Source organism: Gallus gallus, chromosome 3 (genome assembly GCF_016699485.2).
Source record: "Gallus gallus isolate bGalGal1 chromosome 3, bGalGal1.mat.broiler.GRCg7b, whole genome shotgun sequence".
Taxonomy (NCBI): domain Eukaryota; kingdom Metazoa; phylum Chordata; class Aves; order Galliformes; family Phasianidae; genus Gallus; species Gallus gallus.
The window spans coordinates 91,208,109-91,229,321 of record NC_052534.1 but is presented as its reverse complement, the minus strand read 5'-3'; the positions used below and the strand labels follow the sequence as shown (position 1 = coordinate 91,229,321).

Below are 21,213 nucleotides of genomic sequence, written 5' to 3'. Positions count from 1 at the left end.
TATTAAATATCCACAGAATAAAAGAATTAAGGCTATACAGGCAACTTTGAGAATAGAACAGGTACTCATATACAGCAGTAATGGCTTCAGACTCACACCCTTGCAGACAAGCAGTCTCTGCTGCAGAGGCTCAAAACTACTTCAGCCTCTCCTGTCTCCCTTGTATGTGGAGCCTAGGGATGGGACCAGTACCTACTCAGAGCCCATCTTCTTTTACATCATGCTGCTGATCCTCCCTTGCTAAGTGATGTTTAATTAGGTGAACAAGAAATTTAACTCTTGAATCCACATGCAGACTGCTTTCTAGTTGGTCTCTAAACTCTTCATACTCTTGGAGTCTGTATTAGTTCCTAGAACAGTGTGTAAAATTTCTATCTTCCCAGAAGTTTGAAATATGCTTATAATACTGTATGTACAGTTCAGTCAGAAATTCTCTGATGCAAAGTTTGCTATAAAAATGCCTTGTAAATCCCACCATATTGCACATTCGATAGACTGAACAACATTCAAGAGGTAAAACTTAAGTCTGTCTCCTGTGTCCTTGAGAAGTTTAGCGTGAAAACCCAAAGCAATAAATGCTTCATTGCTATGCTGAAGGAGCCATGAAATGTAAAACACACAGTGCTCACTGATGGATATTCATTTAAGTTTTTCAGTTTTCGTATTCCAGACTAATAGGTAATAACCCCGTTCAATTAAACAATAAAAAGTATAGGGAGAATCAATATCACTTCTTCTAGAGAAGAAACAAAGAAAAATGACCAGGCATCAAAATCGTGATGTGTGAAAATCTTTGACTGCAAATAGGGTGGTAAACATGGAACCAAAATTCTTCTGCAAGCTTTAGCATATTGCCTAGCTGATATTATTATAGGATACGTAATGATTCTTTCACTTTTAAACTATATCTTTCTGCTGGATACTTTCACAAACTGCTCCAAAGTCCTTCTGCGTCTTATAGTTTAGCATAGCATTGTTTGGTGTGCTGGTTCCAGACACAAGTACACTCCCGTGTGATCGCGTTTATCTACAATGACAATCTACTATCTATTCCAATTTGGTCCAATTTTCCAAACCTTCACACATCTCAGATTTTACTTTACCCTCCACTCTTTCTAATCTCTTTTAGTGTAATAGTGGTAGGTTTGATAAATATGAGATTCAGCTCATATTTCAGGTCATTTACAAAGACATCAGATATCACTGCCTCTAACTCGCTATGCTCTGAAGCATTTCCCAGGCTTGCTTTGTTAGGACCAGTTGATGTCTGCACAAAATATAAGGCTCTTACAGCGGCTGAAGTAAAAAGAAAAAAGAGAGTGAAAGCAATCTCTTCCTCATTACTGCCTGATTCAAACAAGGGACATTTCTGAGCTAAGAAATTTTACTCGCATTCTGGGATTAGACTATTGGCAGTACAAAATATTTCTGATTAGCAAAGATACCCAGGTCTGCTCTTCTGTATGCAGCTATTTAAAATTCAGCTTAATTCATAGAATTTTTTAATAGTATTAGAAATGGCCAAGCATAGAAACAGAAATAATAATGAAAAATTCCTACTGCAGAATTGTGTTATACTAAGGATGGCATTCCTCTATAAGAATCTTTCACCACCTCTTTAAAAGGTGCTAATCATAATGGAGACCATAATAAAATTATGGTCCTACTATAACAAAGTGGCCCAATCTGATGTAAGTTAGTTATGTAAGTTATGTCAGTAATAGGAAAGCAAAATAATACTTCAGCCCAGAAGCTGTGGTCAAGAGCATATATAATACTTTTCTACCTAGAAATCAAAAGAATATGTTTCCTCATTATCAAGAATCTACCTTTTTTGAAATCCTAGCTTCTCCCAGTCCATGACTAACCAATAACCCTTAGCACTGTGCGTAATTAATTCTAGAAAGGCCATAAATGCATAGAAAGCAAATGAAGCATATCCCCATCTAAAATCAGTGTGTGCAGGGGCTTGTATGCACTGACTAGTTCTTCCAGTATTCTCTACTGCAAGCAAGAATCAAGGAACTTTCTGCAATCTCTCTTCTACTTGGCTTGGGCAGTAGCAGCCCTTTTCTTGACATACATGTGTTAAAAAGAAAATAGTAAAACAACAGATCCATGACCATACTTTAATATGTCATTACTAAGGTTACATGGCCAATCTATAAGGGTATGTGGAATGTGAGAGTATTTGCTTCATTAGCATTATCAGATCAAGGACCTTTTCACTTCAAAGGGAATCACAAGTAACAGAGAAAGCAATAAACAAAACCCACAGCAAGCATAACAGAGATTACAGCAAGGACTAAAGCTCCCCAGTCACTAATCGATGGTCCATTAAGAAACTATAGGCATAGCTTTGGATATCACCAATCTGGACTTTGTAACTAATAAGAAGGGAGAAACAAGTTCAACTGGATTACGGATACTTGAAGGGGCCTATGGGACTATGCATAGTTTATTAAGAAATGTTTAGGAGAAAGGCTGAAAGACAGAAAAAGGGCGAACTGGGGAGGAACAAGGCGCACAGCGAGGAGGAAGAACAAAGAGGACCAGCCACGTGCAAGCAGCCACAAGTCAGTTCACTTATCTAACTTACATTGCACTTGATCACTACAGTCAATCCCATTTTCTAATTAAATCCTTTTTAATTATCTTTCCATGTAAATCTCATTCTTGACACCCTGTGAGTGCTGGAAATTCTAGATACCCTCCACTGCAGAGAGTAGAGCAAGTGAATTAAGAGCTATCAGCTGGTGACAGACTTGGGGTGACATCAGTCTCCACGTCCGTGCTGACAGCAAGTGGGCTGAGTGAGGGTTTCAGCATCAGCAACTTTGGGACCAGTACATTTTTATTTTCTCCTAGTCTGATTTTTGTGCCTATGTGTAGTTGATTAGCAAACATCAGCCTGGACTTCACAGTGAGCAAGAGGCTCAGGGTCTCACTGGCGAGGCTCAGAGTCCAGCCTGATGCTCAAAGGCTCTGTGAGTGTTCAGTGCTTAAGAGATGGGAAAATGCACCTGTTTGGATTTTGTCAGGCAGGGCTAGCTGGGGAGTAGCAGACCCACAGAGCAGGTGAGAAGGCCCAGTATCCAGGCAGGGGTATCAGACAGGCTGAGTGCCTGTGCTGATATTCGAGGCAGCTGACAATGTGTGCAAGCTTGTGCATCTAGGAAGTGAAGGCACATGTATTTTCACTAGTGAGCTGCAGTCACAACCAGCCAGAGGAGATGAGTGACTGTACTGAGGTTTTATGTGTGACCTGGTAGGGTCACACATCAGTGTGTTGTCAAAGGCAGTGTCCAGTCTGTGGCAGTCCATGTAGACAGCCATGTCACAGAATCACAGAACTGTAGGGGTTGGAAGGGACCTCTGGAGACCATCTAGTCCATCTCCCCCCCTGCTAAAGCAGGTTCCCTACAGAAGGTTGCACAGATAAGCACACAGGCAGGTTTTAACTATCTCCAGAGAAGGACACACCACAAGTTCTCTGGCCAGCCTGTTCCAGTGCTCTGTCACTCTCAAAGTAAAGAATTTCTGTCACATGTTCAGACGGAACGTGTTCCAGTTTGTGCCTGTTGCCCCTTGTCCTGTTGCTGGGCACCACTGAAAAGAGCCTTGACATCTACCCGCCCACTAGATATCTATAAGCATTGATAAGATCCCCTCTCAGCATTCTCTTTTTCCAGGCTGAAAAGGCCAAGGTCTCTCAGCCTTTTCTCATCAGAAAGATGCTCCAGGCCCCTCATCATCCTTGTGGCCCTCCACAGGACTCTCTTAAGAAGTTTGTTGTCTTACTTGAACTGAGGAGCCTAGAACTAGACACAGTGCTCCAGATGTGTCTTCACCAGGGAGGAGTAGAGGGGAAGAATAACCTCCCTCAACCTGCTAGCCATGCCCTTTTCAATGCACCCCAGAATACTATTAGACTCCTTTGCCACACAGGCACACTGCTGGCTCATACTACTGTTGTGTGCATGCGCGTGGATGTGGATGTGCACGGCTCCCTGGGATATGTGCCATGCCTTACTACTGGCTGAACCTGGAAACACGAGAACTGCAGTTGCATCCAATGGTGGTGACAGAGACATCCAGGTCTCCAGGGGGAACCAGGCTGGGCTCCAGTGTACAGGCAGCAGTAATAGAGTCCCTTGGCTCTGGAGCCTCTCAAAGGCAACAGCCTTAAAACATCCCTTAACACTGCTCCTCTAGTATCAGTAAATACAGGAACTACAGTTGTTTGCAGTCCTCATTTGACCAGTCTAGACTTGTGTTTTACAACACTGTCTTTAATTACACAGTCTCTATTATTTTTCCACTTTTACTCTACAGGATAGATGATGCTTACCTAATGAGATGCTACATATCCTTTTTGTGCTGTTATTAGCCCCCATTTACTGCACAACATTTACATCTCAATCTGAAAATGAAGTGACTAATTTCCTGTGGGATCCATCAATATAGTATCTAGGCACTTCACATTCAAATAGTATTTTCTTCTTCCTCCAGTTGTTGGACTGAGGCACACATGACATCGGTGAAAAATGATAACTACAATTCAGTGCTTATGTGTTAGCAAGCCAGGAACTTTAGAACAGGAAATATGCTGTATGAGATCTGGTTTAGGTATCCTTCCTAGTAGATACAGACCAAGGTCTGTAATACACCTGCCTTAGCCATAACACCACTTTTTTCTGCACATGCTGCTCTTTAGCATGATAGCACTCCTAATTTTTTTCAGTTAATGAGACAGAGGTATGAAAAAAATATATACTTGCCTACCACTAAAACAATGTCTCACAGTAGGGTATACCCAACAAAATAATAATAAGACGAAGCAAGAACACATGCAATATGTATACCTGCCAGCAATGTATCTTCAAGAATATGTTGGAAGAGATAAATATGTTGTCCCCATCTTACTGATGGGGAAACTAACATAGTAAATATGAAATAGCTTCCTCTGTATCATCTGTCAGGTGGTTCACTCAACTGAGAGAAGAGTCCCTCATTTACAAAGCACTGCTTTCTTCAGAATTTGAAAATACTTTACAACTATGCCATAGATATTATTTATTGTACGTTTACACAAAGATGAATGCAGGTGCAGAAGGACTGCACAGTAACCACAAAGAGAACCCGGTCCCATAGTTCTGTGGTCAGTGAAGCCCACCCAACTAACACATTGGGCAACAGAGTCATTCTAAAACTGCAGTCAAAACTCTTGTATAATTCCAAAGAGTACCTACATGATGTAGATGTAGGAATTTATCTACTTCTGTAATTTATCAGTTTATTCAGCAAAAATACAGTCCTCAAGTGCATTTTTCCTTAAATTTATATATAAAAATACATATTTGTTTTTCAAGTACTTCCAGAAAGAAACTATTGATTTATAAACATAAAAATTACTATATTTCTCAAACAAAATACTTGATACAAACCGAATCCGTTTTAGATAAGGCCCTTATCCCAAAATGAAGTACATATACTCATCCAGCTGAAGATTCGGGCCACATAGCTTATGTATAGTCTTGATCAATAACACAGATCATATCTAGCTGTACCCTGCTTATTTGTCTTTTGGAGTTTGTAAAAATAAAAAATAATTCATTTACCTGAAGATGTAGAATGTATATTGACACTGCTCTTTCTGAATAATTGCTACTTGACTAAGTGCTTGTATATTAAATTTTAACCCTGCACATACAGACATGAGCAAGGCTTTATTTGCTGTTCCTCACAGGAAGGATATCTGTAATCCAGTAGTGAAACAGAGTAATGATGAACTTGGTATGATCTGAAACAAAGAAAAAATATTTCTCCTGAAACATCTTTAAGATATTTCTGAACATTAAAGAAAAAGAGTTGTGAGAACCTCTATTTTCATTCCACATTATCATTTCTGTAAAAACCATAGAGATATTTGAGATTGAAGGCTAACACATATGAATTCCTACATAAACAGGAACATTTTCTTACAGGATGTCAGTTATTTGTATGAGATACAATTTTGGTTTATATATTTGAATGTCTTTTTATTATGGTTCATTATTTCAGAAGAAATGAAATTTAAATGACATGATCATCTGGTTAAGGAAAAAGAATGCAATCGTCTCCATTTCTCTCTGCAGAGTAACTACACAAAGTTCGAGCTGAAAATGAGAGTTCTTGTATTAAATCACATAAAGACTGCTGTATTAAAGCCCTAAAATTTCTGTCTTAATTCAAGGATTGTCTATTTAACTTTATTTCTTTTTTATGATAGGGATTTCTATGTTGCTTATCACATAACATCATATTTAAGATGATTTTATAATGTTATGTTAATACAGCTTTCACATTTAATTTCCTTTTCTTTGAATGCACATTCAAAAAAAAAGAAGTTTAATTTAGTCATTTCAGGGCCTCTGTGTATCCAGCCTGCTTATTGTTGGCACACAGTAGTTCCACTACTTCTGATGTGCAAAATGTACCTCTCACACAAAGGAGACATATATATAAAGGACAACTCTCCAAAAAAAGACGGTTAAAAGAAGCTTCTAGCTCATCTCTGAGTGATAATTTCCCAGGCAACGAGAGAAGAATGTATTTGAAACTTGATACTAACCAGCAAAGGGAAAATGTTAATAGATAATGGAATGAAGTTGATGAGTAAAAACTGAATAAGTTTGTAAATTAGGAGATAATTACATTTTTTTTAATTAGGTGATCATCTACACTTTAATAATTGATGTGAAATGAGAATTAAGTAGCCCTCATTTCAACCAGTCTCTAACCAGCAAATGGAGCATCACTTCCAGTTGCATCTCGTTGCTTTTGCCCACTGTACTGTGTAGGATCTTGAAGACAACTGGCTGCCTTCTACAAATGGCTACCAACTTTCTGATTTAGACCTGCAAAGCTCCCATTGCTAGAAATGTGTGCCTATTTGAGTTCTAAACATTCTCTTCCGTATGTTTATAGAAGACTGCAGAGTATTTTTTGTTAAAGGCTACAAAATAAATGGAAATACCAGTAGGACTTTTTAGTTTGAAACCTGAACAGTAACACTTCAGATAACCATTTTCAAACAAAACTTGTTGACCAGCCTCAATTTTACATGGTTACTGATGGACAAGGTAATTATTCAGATGTTATGCAGTCTCCCATTTATGAGATGATGAGAAGTGGACAGATCAACCAGTACCTCTTAATCATAGAGGTTCTCGTTCTTTTCAAGCATATTTTCTCTCTTGAATGAGGGACTAAAGTTAACACATTACTATTGATAATTTTTTAGTCTTCTTAGCAATTTACTCTTCCTGCAAAAATTTTCTGACTCTATCAAAAACACTTGCTGACGTGGCTGCAAAAACTGAGATTCAGGAGCTTAAGATAAACCAGTGGAAAAGCAATTAAAAAAATAAAAATTATATAATATGTTTACTTTGTAAAATTTAGAAAAGGAGAATGTGCATGTGTATGAAACAGATGCATCACTTCTCACTGTTTTTTCCTGCTCTTTCATTTCCTTGAATTAAAGGCAAAACTGAACCAAACATAGCACCTGCTACTACTGTTTCAGTGCTCGCACCCTAAGTAGAATTGTAGCCACAGGAAAAAGGGTTACCATATTGTTTTGTGAACTACAGGAAATAAAATGGATTAATTTTGTAAAAATAAGGCACTCTACTAAAATTAAGAAAAAAACATTTTATTTTCATCATGGTAAGAAAGAATAACCTTTCCTTCTAGGATATCACATCCCAGTAAAGTTAAACAAAATCAGAAAAAAAAAGCAAGGAAATCATAACAACTTGTAAAAAAAAAAAAAATCAATATTTCTAATATGTAGACATTCTTCATAAAAAGTCCTATTCTGCATTTCTATAGCAAGTACTTGAATCTACTGAGAAAACAAATCTTTCTAACTGTGACTTTTATCACCTGCTCATTGGGAAAGAAATCTAAAACGTTAAAAACTGAGCAAAATTGCCTATCATTGAGTCAAAGATAGGGAAAATAAATGTATAATTAAATGTCTAATTGAAGGAAAAAATTTTAGAGCATTATATTATCATTCACTGAAATTCCTCAATTACTAATTGAATGTACTGCTAAACTTTGCTGAGCCAAATTAATATTTAGCAGGTGTTTAATTATCCTTTAATAATTCATAACAATATCATAGACTCGTGGAATCACAGAATGGTTGTGTTGGAAGGGACCTTTAAGATCATCTAGTTCCAACCCCCTGCTATAGCCAGGGACACCTCCCACTCAACCAGTTTGCTCAAAGCTCCATCCAGCCTAGCCTTGAATGTTTCAAGGGTAGGAGCATTCACAGCCTCTCTGGGCAACCTGTTCTACTGTCTCACCACTCTCACAGTAAAGAATTTCTTCCTAATATCTAGTCTAAATCTACCCTCTTCCAGTATAAATTCATGTCCCCTCATCCTGTCACTACATGCCCTTATGAAAACTCCCTCCCCAGCTTTCCTGTAGGCCCCTTTCTAGTACTGAAAGGCTGCCTTAAGGTCCCCCTGGGGCCTTCTCTTCTCCAGCCTAAAGAGACCCAAATCTCTCAGCCCGTCCCCTCAGAAGAGGTGCTCCAGTCTTTTGATGATCTTTGTGGCCCTCCTCTGGACCTGCTCCAACAACTCCATGTCCTTCTTGTGTTGGGGGCCTCAGAACTGGATGCGGTACTCCAGGTGGGGTCTTACAAGAGCAGAGGGGCAGAATCACCTCCCTTGATAGGCTGGTCACGTTTCTCTTGATGCAACTGAGGATATGGTTGGCCTTCTGGGCTGTGAGTGCGCATCACTGCCTCATGTTGAATCTTTCATCAATGAACACCCCCAAATCCTTCTCCTCAGGGCTACTCTCCAGCCATTCTCTGCCCAGCCTGTGTCTGTGCTTGGGAATGCCCTATATATCTTTTTCTTACATTACTGTACCTCATGAATATCAAATCAACTAAGTTGTACCACTGTGAACCTGGCACAAGATCAGAATTGAGCCCAGAGTGACAGGAGTCACTGGGAGAAAAATAAACTGAAAAGTAAACAGTTCCAGGTTGTAGCAATAAAAATAAAAATCAATTAAAATGAAAAAAAACCACACAAAAAAACCCAAAACACTTCAGCAAATTGTTTTCTGTTTTTTTAAGTGATAAATACACACATCTGAAAACTACCGTAACTGTATGGATTTGATTCTTACTTGCTTCTGTTTTCTCTTTCCTCTTCAATTTGATATTTCTGCTATAGAAAAGGAAACAAGGGCAGCTTGCCCCGAGACTGCAAAACTAGCAGAATTCCTGCTATCTTATGCAGAATTTGGTTAAGGCCTGTAAGGAATATTCTGAATGTGGTCACTTCAACAGTTCCACTTGGATTTAATCAATAGAAGCTGATTTAGATCATTTAATAAGGGGAGAATTACCATTACCACTATTCCTGCTGAGTCTTGCTTAGTTTGCAAATATGTATTACATCTGACAAGACTATCTGACAAGAATTAAGATAATAAAATCTAGGCTTGCAATTAATTCTTGAACTGAATTCTTGAATGCAGGAAGGATTTTGTTCCATGCGTACCTGGACATTTTTTATCTATTAGAATCTTGAGGGCTGCCATAATCCTTTTTTTATATCTTAAGTAATCTGTATTTAATATAAAGAAAGTGCTTTAAGAACCTTAATCATCTTGTACTCTGCAACTACTGCAGAATATGGAAAGTTTCATAACCAAACAAGAAATAGGGGGAATTGTTACATTTTCTGTGGGAATGATGCTTTCAAATCTTGTCTAAGTGTAGGTTTACTAGTATACAATTATTTACAGCATCCCAACACAAAAATCTGTGACAAATCTGAATTTTAGTCCACACAAAAAAAGAACATCAGTGAATGATCATGAGTCAATAGTACATACCAGGAGGCATCACGGAATGTTCTTGGAATTGTTTCAAAGCATCCTTCAGTCTGTCAATATCCTGTAGCAATACAAGGGATTTCATCTGATGTAGAAGAGTTACATCTGAAGAAGATACGTTGCGAGACTCAAGACACTGTAAAAGCCCCTGAGCAGCTGAATTTACAGTAGAATCTGTGCATTTTGATTTATCTGAAAAAAACATTGGGAAAAACAATACGAATATTCAACAAGCACAGAGAATTTTCACAGGCAACAACTTCCTTTTTACTACAACTTACAACCAAATATCATGTACTGAACAGCTCTATTTTTAATATTTAAACAATTATAGATGGGGAAATTGTAAAAAGGACAACAGAATTCACCATGACATGAAAGCAAGAGAAATCTAAATTTGGTATGTGGAAGGTATGATGTAGAGAGTGAAGAGTCGCCAAAGTCTTTGGTTCTTACACACTACGCGTTATAAAAATGCCCACATCTGCAGAGATGGGGAACGATTGTGAGAAACTGCTGTAAAGCACTTCTGGAGGCATCCAAAGATCCTGTTACTTTAATGTTTTTATTTAAAAAGTGGTTGTTACAGCATTCCACACATCAGGGAAGGACAAACTTGGTCTCTACAGTGTGCTGAAGCACAAATTAAATATTCCATTTCAGAAGCAATGGAATGTCCCTTTAACCAGCCTGCCTTTAAACTTACATTATTCCCCCCCTTTTTTTTTTTCCTGAACCAGCAAACGAAATTACAAGAATAGGCTTTTCCTGACTCAGCTTTCTGATTTAAGTACAAGGACTATAACCCAATGTGACCATTTGAAAATGCTGCTAAAAACAGTGGTTTCCAATTTTATCTAAAAAAGTGGATAATGTTGAAGTCACTCACCTAGATAAGGCAAAGAGCATAATGGCAGATCAATATATATACTGACTCACTTGGTAAGAAAGTTAGTCACAATGACATGGATGTGATGTCTTACCTGCACACGTTTTGTTAAAAATTTTACAGTGACACAGCTGTGCAGAACAGACCAGTTTTCTGTTCTTGGACACGTATTAACAACAGAATGGTTAACTGAGTTTGCAATTTTACTCAGTTAGTCTGGAATTACACTACTGCACATGCAAATAGTGTAGGCTACATTTACTTAGCCATACAAAGAAGTAGTAAAAGTCTTATTTCTGATGATGGAAGTACATTAGCCAGAAAGTAGGATGGTTTTCAAATACAAGACGTCACATGAAGACTTGACACAGCAGAAATATTTTAGCAGTAAGCAAAGAAAATTCTACATATAAATCTTGAGAAAAAAATTAGCATGAAATCCGTCGTGTCATCCTAACAGGACTTTCAAAGTAATTCAGTAGTCAAAAGATGAATTTTATGGGAGTAGAGTTGACAGCTCTAACTTAAGGTGGGTCATACAGGTAGGTAAGCTGTTTAATATTCTTCATGTAGCTCCACAAAGACAGCCAAGGCCATGCACTTGGGAAATATTTTCACTGCTTTTTTTTTTTTTTTCAGTTTTACAAGACAGTTATCATTTTAAAGCTATGTTCTGAGCTGAGCAGCTAAAGAACACAATATCTTACCTTTGAGAAAACACACTCACTTCTAGAAGATACCGACAGAATTTGGTATAAGTACATATAATTATGATACTTATCAATAAAACATCATTATTTCTGGAACGCATTTATGACATCATACAAAGCATCATACAGAAAGCTTTTTTGGAGGTCAAGGGAAGAAACACATTTAGCTACAACAGTAAGAACTTCCCTGATTTTAGTGGCCAAAGTGAACGTACAATAAGCTATTAGGGCTCATAACCATATAATCCTATCTAAAGTGCTACAGAAAGTGCATTAAACATCAGTTGACATTCATCTTTTTCACAACTACTTTATGAAAATACACTTTCCCAATGCCAACAGTATCTTCCTCTTTTCTCCTGAATGCCTAGATTTCATTATACATCACAAATAAACCTCCTCCTGGGAAGAGAAAAGTAGATTGGATTAGAGACAGTAAGCATGAAAGCAGTTCAGAACAGCAATTACGGCCTTCATCTAAGCATTTCCAAAAGCAAGTAATACTTCTGGATGTTTGCTTTCAGAGAAAAGAATTTGGTCCACGTTAAACACTACACTTACTCTGAGCACACTGAAATATTTTAAAAATGAGAAAGAAATATTACGTGCATTTTCAAAGACAGAGAAACAAAGCAATTAGGACTACAGTGTTTTATGTTGATATGGATGTTTTCTTGTACACACCAGAAAATGGGACAAATACTCATTATCTGCATGACTTAGGAGTTCAAAAGATACACTTCTCTACTAGACTTGGCCCATTCTACGGAAATAAGAAGTGCACATCTATTTTCCTCAACGTGGCAACATTCACAGAAGGAAAAGGAGAAAGTAATACATACTGTCAGCAAAATAAATTTGCTGTGTTGCCTGCAAGAAATCCAGAATGCTATCTGCCTTCTCATCTGTGTCTTTTACGTCTGCTGCTCCTTCTCTGTTGTTTTCGTCAGGCTGATATGTAAAATCCACACCGGTAGTTTTTGTTAGCAAGCCAGCTGCTCTCATTTTTTCTTTCTGTCGCTTCTTTTTCATTTTTCTCCTTTTGTTTTTGCTGATTTTCTCTATCTGCTGCAGCTGTAAATTATCTTGAACAAGTGTCTCCTGCATTCCAGATTGTACTTGTTCTCCATGTAAAATATTAGAGTCTTGTAAACTGTTCTTTAGTTTCTTTCTTCGAATGCGTTTTCTCTTGGTTTGTACTTCATGTTCCTCCTCTGCAGATTCAAAAACGAAATGACAGTTGTAAATAAGATCTGTAATAAGCACTTTGGAACTGCATAAAATGATACATTACTCCTTTCAAATTTTGGGACATCTGAGTGGCTCTAGCTTTACTTTTATGATTAAAATGCCTTTGAGTTCTACAATGTCAAAACCAACTTCCGTGAATGCATTAAGAAAAGCTCTTCTCCCTTTTACTTTCAATAAAGACTGTATTCTCCTTTGTGCTACATTCTTTAGATCACATTACACATAATATGGTTCTACACAGAGAGTAAAGCCAAACGAACCATCAGGGCCAACACCAATGTGTCCAGGATGGGGGAAGTATGGGATGAGGAGCTCTCGTAAGAGGTCCACACTACCAGCTGGTAGACTTGACCAAGAACGCAAGAAGGCGTGTAATTCACAACGAAGGACTGATGCATCCCTCCATGACGGTACTGTGCCTTAAAAACATTAGACATCTGTTTCTGATTCTTTCTTCTCCTTAAACATCATTGTTCCTTGGGGTATCATACTGCTAGCTCAGCTTTGGACATCATCTTTCTAGGGAAAGCATGCAGGGCATCAGTGACCTTCGCAAGTAATCTTTGCTCCTTTAACAGCCTGCCTTGGTCCTGCCATTCCCTTGCTACACTGTAATTTCCTTACAGGCTAATTCTTCAGAAGGTTCAAACATGGAGGGAAAGAAGTCCCACCTGCTCTCCAAGACAGCTTTCATGTTTCTTTATTCATATCTTATCACTGTACACAAAACTAGACCTTCCAAAGTAATTTCTGACCCTGAACTGACTTGCTCTCACACATATGCTCACTTCTGAAGGCAAGCCTTCCTGGCACTAGGAAGAACTAGCACAGGAAGACTGCCAGAATCCATCCTCCTTTTGACTGCACTGCTGCTGAAATCTGTATTCATGCCTATAATTTCCCATCTAATTAACTAAAATTCCCTCTTCCATAGTCTAACAAAATGCTCACACATTTAATCAAGGAGCCCTGAATACCACTGTTCCTCTAATACTCTGCCATTATAAGTTAAGCCATTTATCCTTTCCTCGACCTCAACCTGCACGTTTCTAAATTCCTCCCATTACACCAAGCCCAATTACCTGATTTTATGCAATTCTCTCTAGATTCTTTGCTTGTCTAATGCCAGAGTGATCCAGCAGAGACATCTGGAGCCCAAATTATGTTTCCAACTGATCTGCGTGGTATCCTGAGTTGCCTCTGACATCCCCAGTGTGTTTGGCTTTCTCATCACTCCTCCCCTTCCAGTCTTTGCCTCTATTTTCTCCACAGAGGCCTTCTCTTTCATTTCTGTTTCTTTTTCTGTCTTGAACTCTGTCAGCTCTGAGCCACTTTCTCTCTTTAAATATCACTACAAGACTTTTAGTTCTTTAGCTGACAGATGACTCACCACAAAGCAATTTTCTATACTTTCTATGAAGAAGGCTGTGTAAAAATATATTTGCTGTATTGTAATGGAACGGCACAGCATGTTGAAGACACACCAAACGTCACCTCGTACCCACAGTGTGGAATGTTTTGCATGCATGGTATTTGAGCTAAATATCTTTATACGTGATTTGGGCATATGGGATGTGGGAAAAATAATGTCTGTGTGGTCCTGTAGGAATAAAATAGCAGAACTGAAGGCAGATATGAATGGTGAAAGATAATATAAACAAAACATCAGTGTTTCATTTCAATATCTTAATTTGGAATTTCATGGGAGTATTTGCGTTATAATAGGTAAGTTCCACTGTAAACACACATATATTGTTCCTTAAAATTTCTCAGCCCTCTGTTAACCTGAACACACTGTTTGCTAATACAGTTACTCTAATTTGGGCTCTCAGCAAAGTGGTACAACATGTTTTCATGCATCCAAGAATCCCTAAATCACAGCAAAACTATGGCATGTTGTGTAGTTAAACACTCTCAATTGATTTTAAGCCACCTGAAAGAAAAATGGTGCAAAAGGGAAAACAGGGCTTAAGATAATTAAGTTTTGAGCCAAATCCAGAAGTTTCCTTATCTGTGGTAGATCAGGAAAGCACAAGGTCTGAAGAGAGCAGGTGAAGGTGTCAAAATGCAGATTTATTGTAGCATTCCTATGTACCAGTGTTATTAAGATTACCTGATTAAAAGGAAATCAGAACTGTACTGAGCTTCCTCCAACACAAGAAACAAATAAAACTCAAGACATTACCAAGTTCTCTTCACCTTTTTATCATTCTTTCTCACATATTATAACAACCTACAGTAAGATCAAAATTTTGCTGTTTATTCCAGTTCTTCCCCCTTGACAACTAATGCCCAATGTATGGAACTAGTCATGGTTTGACAGCAAGAAGGGATGAAATTAGATGTTGAGAAATGCAAAGCAACGTACACAAATTGATTAATCTGGACAACTCACTGCTATGGTCAGAGTGAACTATTCTCAATCTGGGAAAAGCAAAACAAAAACCAGACCTATGGGAAGTTCAATGAAAACATATGTTCAGTGGGTATCAGTGATCAAATCAGCAAACATCTTGTATGCGTACCAAAGATACAGGATGGAAAATAACAGCAACAACATTACAAAGCTATTACATAAATCTGCTGTACTCCTCAAGCTTGACAAGTTTTATTTCTTAGCACAGTCCCAGCACAAGACGTTGTCAGAAAAGAACACGACTCTCATAGAAGTTATCACAGACGTGCCAAAATGATATGTATTACTTGACTGAAACAAAGATTAATAAAATGGGCTCTATTTCTGCCTCCTCATGCAAGAACAAGGTGACATCTAATTAATCTGAGCAGTTTCACAAGCAAATAGAAAACAGTAAACACCTGTTTTCTGAACAATACAGTAAACTTATTAAATTGACAAGTGTGCAGTAAGCACAGAAGCCAAGAGATTAAAGGGATTCAAGAAGTGGTTGTTTATACAGGCAGCAAGGCTACCTGATTACAAGAGTTATGCTAATACATAAATAGGAGTTGTAGAAGAAATATAAACCATAATGTTTAAGTGACAGAGTGATATTAAATAAAATGTTCAGTGGGAGTCACCTCCTATAACTTTAGCTGTCTAAAAAGTATGTACTTAGTGCATACTTATATCTACGCTCCCTATAATAAATCCACAGGCCAGAATTTTCGTAAAGCAATTTGCCTCCTCCTAAACCACCTGCAATGAAAAAGCACTCCAATGGTCTTCACCATCTCTATCTCCCTCCCTCTCTTAACTGCAGAGGAAATGCAAACAACGATTTGTATTAGATACTTCCAACAATTGAGAAGAATTAGTCTCTTTTACAAAAATTGGCAATATGGAAAAAGATGCTTCTTTGACTGATTCTCAACATTTCAAACCAGTAGGAATTTCAAAAATTTCAGTAGATATCAAGTGGGTTGCAATAATTTTTCACAGGGGCTGAAGAGACTTAGTATGTCACAGCCTCACTGTAACAAAAACGTGTCATGTATACTACCTAAGCAGACTCAATGACAAGTTAGATGGTAGAATCATAGAATGATAGAATGTCTTGGGGTGGAAGGAACCTCAAGGATCATGAATCGCCAACCCCCCCGCCATGGGCAGGGCCGCCAACCTCCACATTTAATACTAGACCAGGCTGCCCAGAGCCCCATCCAACCTGGCCCGGAACACCTCCAGATGAATAGATACTTAACTAACACAGAAACATCAACTTTTGAACACACAAATTATACTCACAACTGGACCTTCAGCTTGTCCCAAATCTACAAGATTCTTCTCTCTCTGTCCCTAACAGCTGTCACCTCTTTCCCTCCTGTGACCTTTCTCTGCTCCACATGCAGCTTAGTTTATCACATAATCTAATTATCCAGAAGCAATTGTCTTCAATCTGTTTAGCCTGGACTTGGTGTCCTCTGTCAGACCGAGCAAAGTAGCTTCCAGACAGAACATTCATGAGCATTTTTCAGTCATGGTAATTTCTTTTAGCCTTAAATAAGCCTTAATAATATCACTCTTCAGGATCTGCTAGGAGTGTAATTTTTTTTTCCCCTGACTGGATTATTTTTAGCCTTTCTTGATGTAGTTTACCATGCAGATGCACAGTCACATTAGTCTGACTGACAGAGTGATGTAAAAGTGGCAATGAATAGCCTGAAAAAAAGGCAAAAGATAAATAACTTATTAACAACTCGTTTTGTCTGGTCTGAAAGATAAAAAAATCTTCTCCATGCAAATCTCATGTCTCCTTAACAGAACAGGGGCACAGCTCCATCAATGAAGACTTGAAGATGGTTTATAAAAACTACTTACTGAATTTCGATAATGAAAAGTTCACATCCAGTTTGTATCCTCAAGAAAAAAAAAAAAGCATATAATATAAATAACAGTTCACATTACAACTTTGAATTTGCTGACTTTATTTATTAACCTCTCTTATGCTAGGGAGTTATTTTATGTAATTCATCAGCAGCTGGAGACACAAAGTGATTAAATTCCGTAAGGTAAGAGCAAACTACCTCTGCTGACTGTGTCGCCCACTCTCACTAACCATGAGTATGAACACACTGCTGGCAACTACATGACTGAAAAGAGCTTCCTCGAGTTCAGCCATATTCTTCAAGTGCCTTCATACAACGACAGAGGAAAACATCCAGGGAAAGCATCATGTAAGACAATGAAAGCAGGGAGACTATTTACTCAGGTGTCTGCAAGTCTAGGAAACAGGTATGCAAAGTTTCGCAGCATGCCAAACTGAAATGTTATGGTCCAAGTACTCAAAAACAAACTGATGATGGTAAGGATTTTTAAAGATCCCTAAGTATTATTAGAACATTCCTTTAGAACAGCACAGCCCAAAAGAAGAAAAAAAAAAAAAAAAAAAGAAGATAAAGCAGTCTGAGGAAAAGACAGTCAAAGAACATCCTCTGAGCTCCTCTGTAATGCACTCATTGTAGCTCAAGTGCGGCAGCTGGCTCTCCTGCTCAAGGACTAACTCCCACGGTATGCTTTCCAGACCTCGTTCATGGTAATTCTGTTCTTTTGCTGAGATGAAACAGGACATGTGCCTCTCTCTCTCCCGGTATTTCATCTAATTTAAACTTTTTTTTTCTCTCTGATATACCGGATGCAATTTCCATGTACCAAGCAGTCAATGCAGATGAATTTCATTTGGTTTAGAGTCTTGCAATAGAAAAAAAAACATTATTTTTCATGCAAATTAAAATATCAGCAGGCTACAATTTGACTAAGATTGAAAAACTGTGGTTAACAAATGCAACAAAATATAACGGTTCATTATAAAAAGAGCAACACTGAAAAGATCTCAGGAGCACAAGACTGCACACAAATATTTTCAGTCTCTTTTTTGGGGAGCGCAGTAATTTCATCTGGTAATTTGAATCAGAAAAACCCCCACTTCTCATGGTCTCGGTGATCTTCTGCACTTTTGATGTTGGTGAGTTGGCAAATGCTGCACATATATTGCGACCCTGCACACAGCAGGGGGTTTGAAACCAGATGATTATGGTCCTTTTCATTCCAGGCCATTCTATATGCTGCTTACCACAACTGGGTACTGCCTTCCTGATTTAAGGCAAATTCAATTAACAGTGATGACAATAATGAGTAAAGGCATATACCACACAGCACATTTCTACCATGTTTACCTGGCTCTGTACACAGACAACTTATTCATAAACTGTAGCAGACTCCTGCTGTTTACACTAATAATTCCCATCATTTTGGATTTTTTTTTTGACTGCAAAGAAGTGCTGACATGTTTTCACAGTTCTTTTTCACACTGCAAAATCTGACTCCTGCTTGGCACAGCCAACTCAGTGACAGGTGAACTCAATTGTTTTTTCCCAGCTATATCACTTGATAACTACTTGAGTTTCACTTGCTGTTTTTGAGGAGCCACTCTCTTTGCGATGACATTGTAACCAGCTCTTGTCATGACTACAGGTAATATCTGTGTGTCAACAAGAAACCTGACCTCCTCACTCACTCTTTCTACCTGACCAGCTACTGAACATAAGCCTCCAGTTTTGACCTCCCTCTACTTTGATGAGTGCTGCTTTCTATATTTGTCCACTTAGCAATGCTGGGACTTTCCCTTTTGCGCAATGTCTCTAAAACCTTTGGGAGATGCTTTTATCAAAAAACCTGTGGAAATTTAAGGAAAGCACATCAGCTGTGCCACCTGTAACCACATACCTCCTGGCTCTTCAAAGAATTCCAGGATGTTTGCAATTTCCTTTTTGCAAAATTCATGTTACCTTTCCCATGTAGATCACAGCTCTTCAGGCACCACGAATCTTACTTTGCATTATAATTTGTGCTAAGCTGCCTAAGGCCAACACCAGAACAACAAGCTTGCAGTTCCCCGGATGGTTTAAGAATTGTTTTTAAAAACTGGCATCACAGCATCCATCCTCAAAGTCTTTGATTGATAACAAGGCAATTTTCAGTAAGTGGTTATGCATTAGTGCCAGCTATTTGGTCTTTCATTTTCTTGAATTCTTTTAGGTGAATCAAGTCTGATACCTGCACATACACTTTGAGAAACCCCAATACAGAATCTCCCTTTGCTGCCTTGCTGAGTTTTGACATTTAAATACCTAAAACATCATTTGAATATGAATTCAGCTTTTTAAACAGATACCCAATTGTTTCTATCATCTTCCTTTATTCTGCTGTTTTGCTGTGTTGTCTTCCTTTCACTTTTCTCAAGGCTTTCAAGACAGGTGGTGGGTGCTGGACTTGTATTTCACATATGGTGTCTTAAGTAGCTCCCACGCCACCTGGTGTAGCTTTTTTCTCATAGCTGTTGTCTTCTTTGTTCTATCTGGTAAGAATCTTTACTTTTGTGTAGTGTCTTTTCTTAAGTGGATCAAAACTGTTCTCAATTTTGTTGTAGTTTTGACCAAAACAACAGTCACTGCTGCAATGTGCCTCTTCTGAACCACAGAACACAACTTAGGACAAGGTCCACAGTCAAATTTCCTCCTTCAGTTCTATTAACCAATGTCTTAGATATTGACTGCGTCTAAAATCAGGCTTTGCACAACACTCTCATTTGTGACAGTCACATAATCTGTACAGGGAGAAACTGAAGACCCCTTTACTACTCTGTATCTACTGCTTCTCTGATCTTATAGTACACATCAGCAATGTGTATTCACGATCCCAGCTGGATACATGATGAAACAGAATCTGAGCTTGCTTTGCTCTCTGATATGTACAGTCAGTACACAAACACACTGATCTAAGGCATCCAGGAGATATTTGAAATTATTCCAATGAATAAATTAATACCAACAATCTAGTGGTTGGCGACCCTGCACATAGCAGGGGGATTGAAACTTGATGATCACTGTGGTCCTTTTCAACCCAGGCCATTCTATGATTCTATGATTCTATGATTCTATGAATATGAATTTGGCCCTTCAGCCCCTTTATGCAAAATGTGCTTTACGAAGCCCCTTTTGTAAGTAACAACTTTGCTGTTACAAATTCAATACAGTTCAGTGACAATTTTTAAACAAAAGGAAATATTTTGACCTTTTAATGACCTTTCTCATTAACGTTATTTTTAAATTTCAAGCTCCTTGTCTTTATTTTTGCTTTCTTGGGGTGATGTGGAAACAACCTTCGTATGGAGGCATCACAGAGCATTTCCTAACTGGGCTCAATGGTGAGCCCAAAAACCACTGAAAATGATTGCATTGATTCAATGAGAAAAATAGGGAGCTGAGCAGATTTCACAGCCATGAAAACAGATCAGAGATTCAACGACAACCAGAAACTCTTCTGAAGGCTCCCAAATCAGAAATGTTCAAGGATCCTAAAACTGCCTATGAAGTTTTTATAGTTCAGCAGCTGCAAAGACTAATTGCTTCTAAATACAGAACTCTGCTTAGTGTCTGGCTAATAAGATCACATTTTTGTGTTTGAACAGACAGTATCACCATGAATTGGAGGGGGAGACTTGTAACATTTATATTAAAAAAATAGGAGACATTATAAAGATTTGATGACATATGTACACTTAGAAAACTTATTCTTTCTTCTACTTTTGTATGCAACGACTTTATATTCAAAGAGTTTACTTGAAAATCTTTTTTTTTTTCAGATGTAGATTTCAATGAATGTTTATAGAATCCAAACTTCTCCCTTAGCTGAGTAATGATGAGAAAAGATGCAAGCTTAAAATCCTTATCAGCTTTTAAAATGTTATTTCCAAATACACCAGTTGAAATGTGTAAGAAGGTACTGAGACTAAAAGATCACAGAATATTAAATGATAAGCAACCTAATGGAAAAATGGTATTTAGTTTTCCCTTGTGATAAGCAGTACCAAAGAGCAGACCTAAGCTGCAATCTAACAGTACACAGATGCAGAAATAGCAAAATTAAGATACTTAGCAATAAAATCCAATCTCAATTTATCAACTTCATTATCAAAGTAATAA

At 38.0% G+C, this 21,213-nt stretch overlaps 1 protein-coding gene across 6 annotated transcripts in view; it reads right to left on the bottom strand.

Annotated features, from left to right (window-relative positions):
- ERICH1 (glutamate rich 1) overlaps positions 1-21,213 on the bottom strand; it is a 94,025-nt gene that overhangs the window by 23,298 nt on the left and 49,514 nt on the right. For 3 of the 6 annotated variants that reach the window (XR_005858087.2, XR_005858089.2, XR_005858088.2), the window contains exons 4-6: positions 12,363-12,734; positions 9,922-10,113; positions 5,622-5,803 (exon numbers count right to left, since the gene is read on the bottom strand). Coding sequence is in view for 3 of the 6 variants with exons in the window: in NM_001278029.2 (NP_001264958.2) it covers positions 5,730-5,803; positions 9,922-10,113; positions 12,363-12,734 (638 nt within the window). In the remaining 3 variants the exon portion in view is untranslated. Of the gene's footprint in view, positions 1-5,048; positions 5,804-9,921; positions 10,114-12,362; positions 12,735-21,213 lie in introns of those variants that run through there. The other 3 variants (XM_040697187.2, XM_015284836.4, NM_001278029.2) reach the window with 2 other exon arrangements.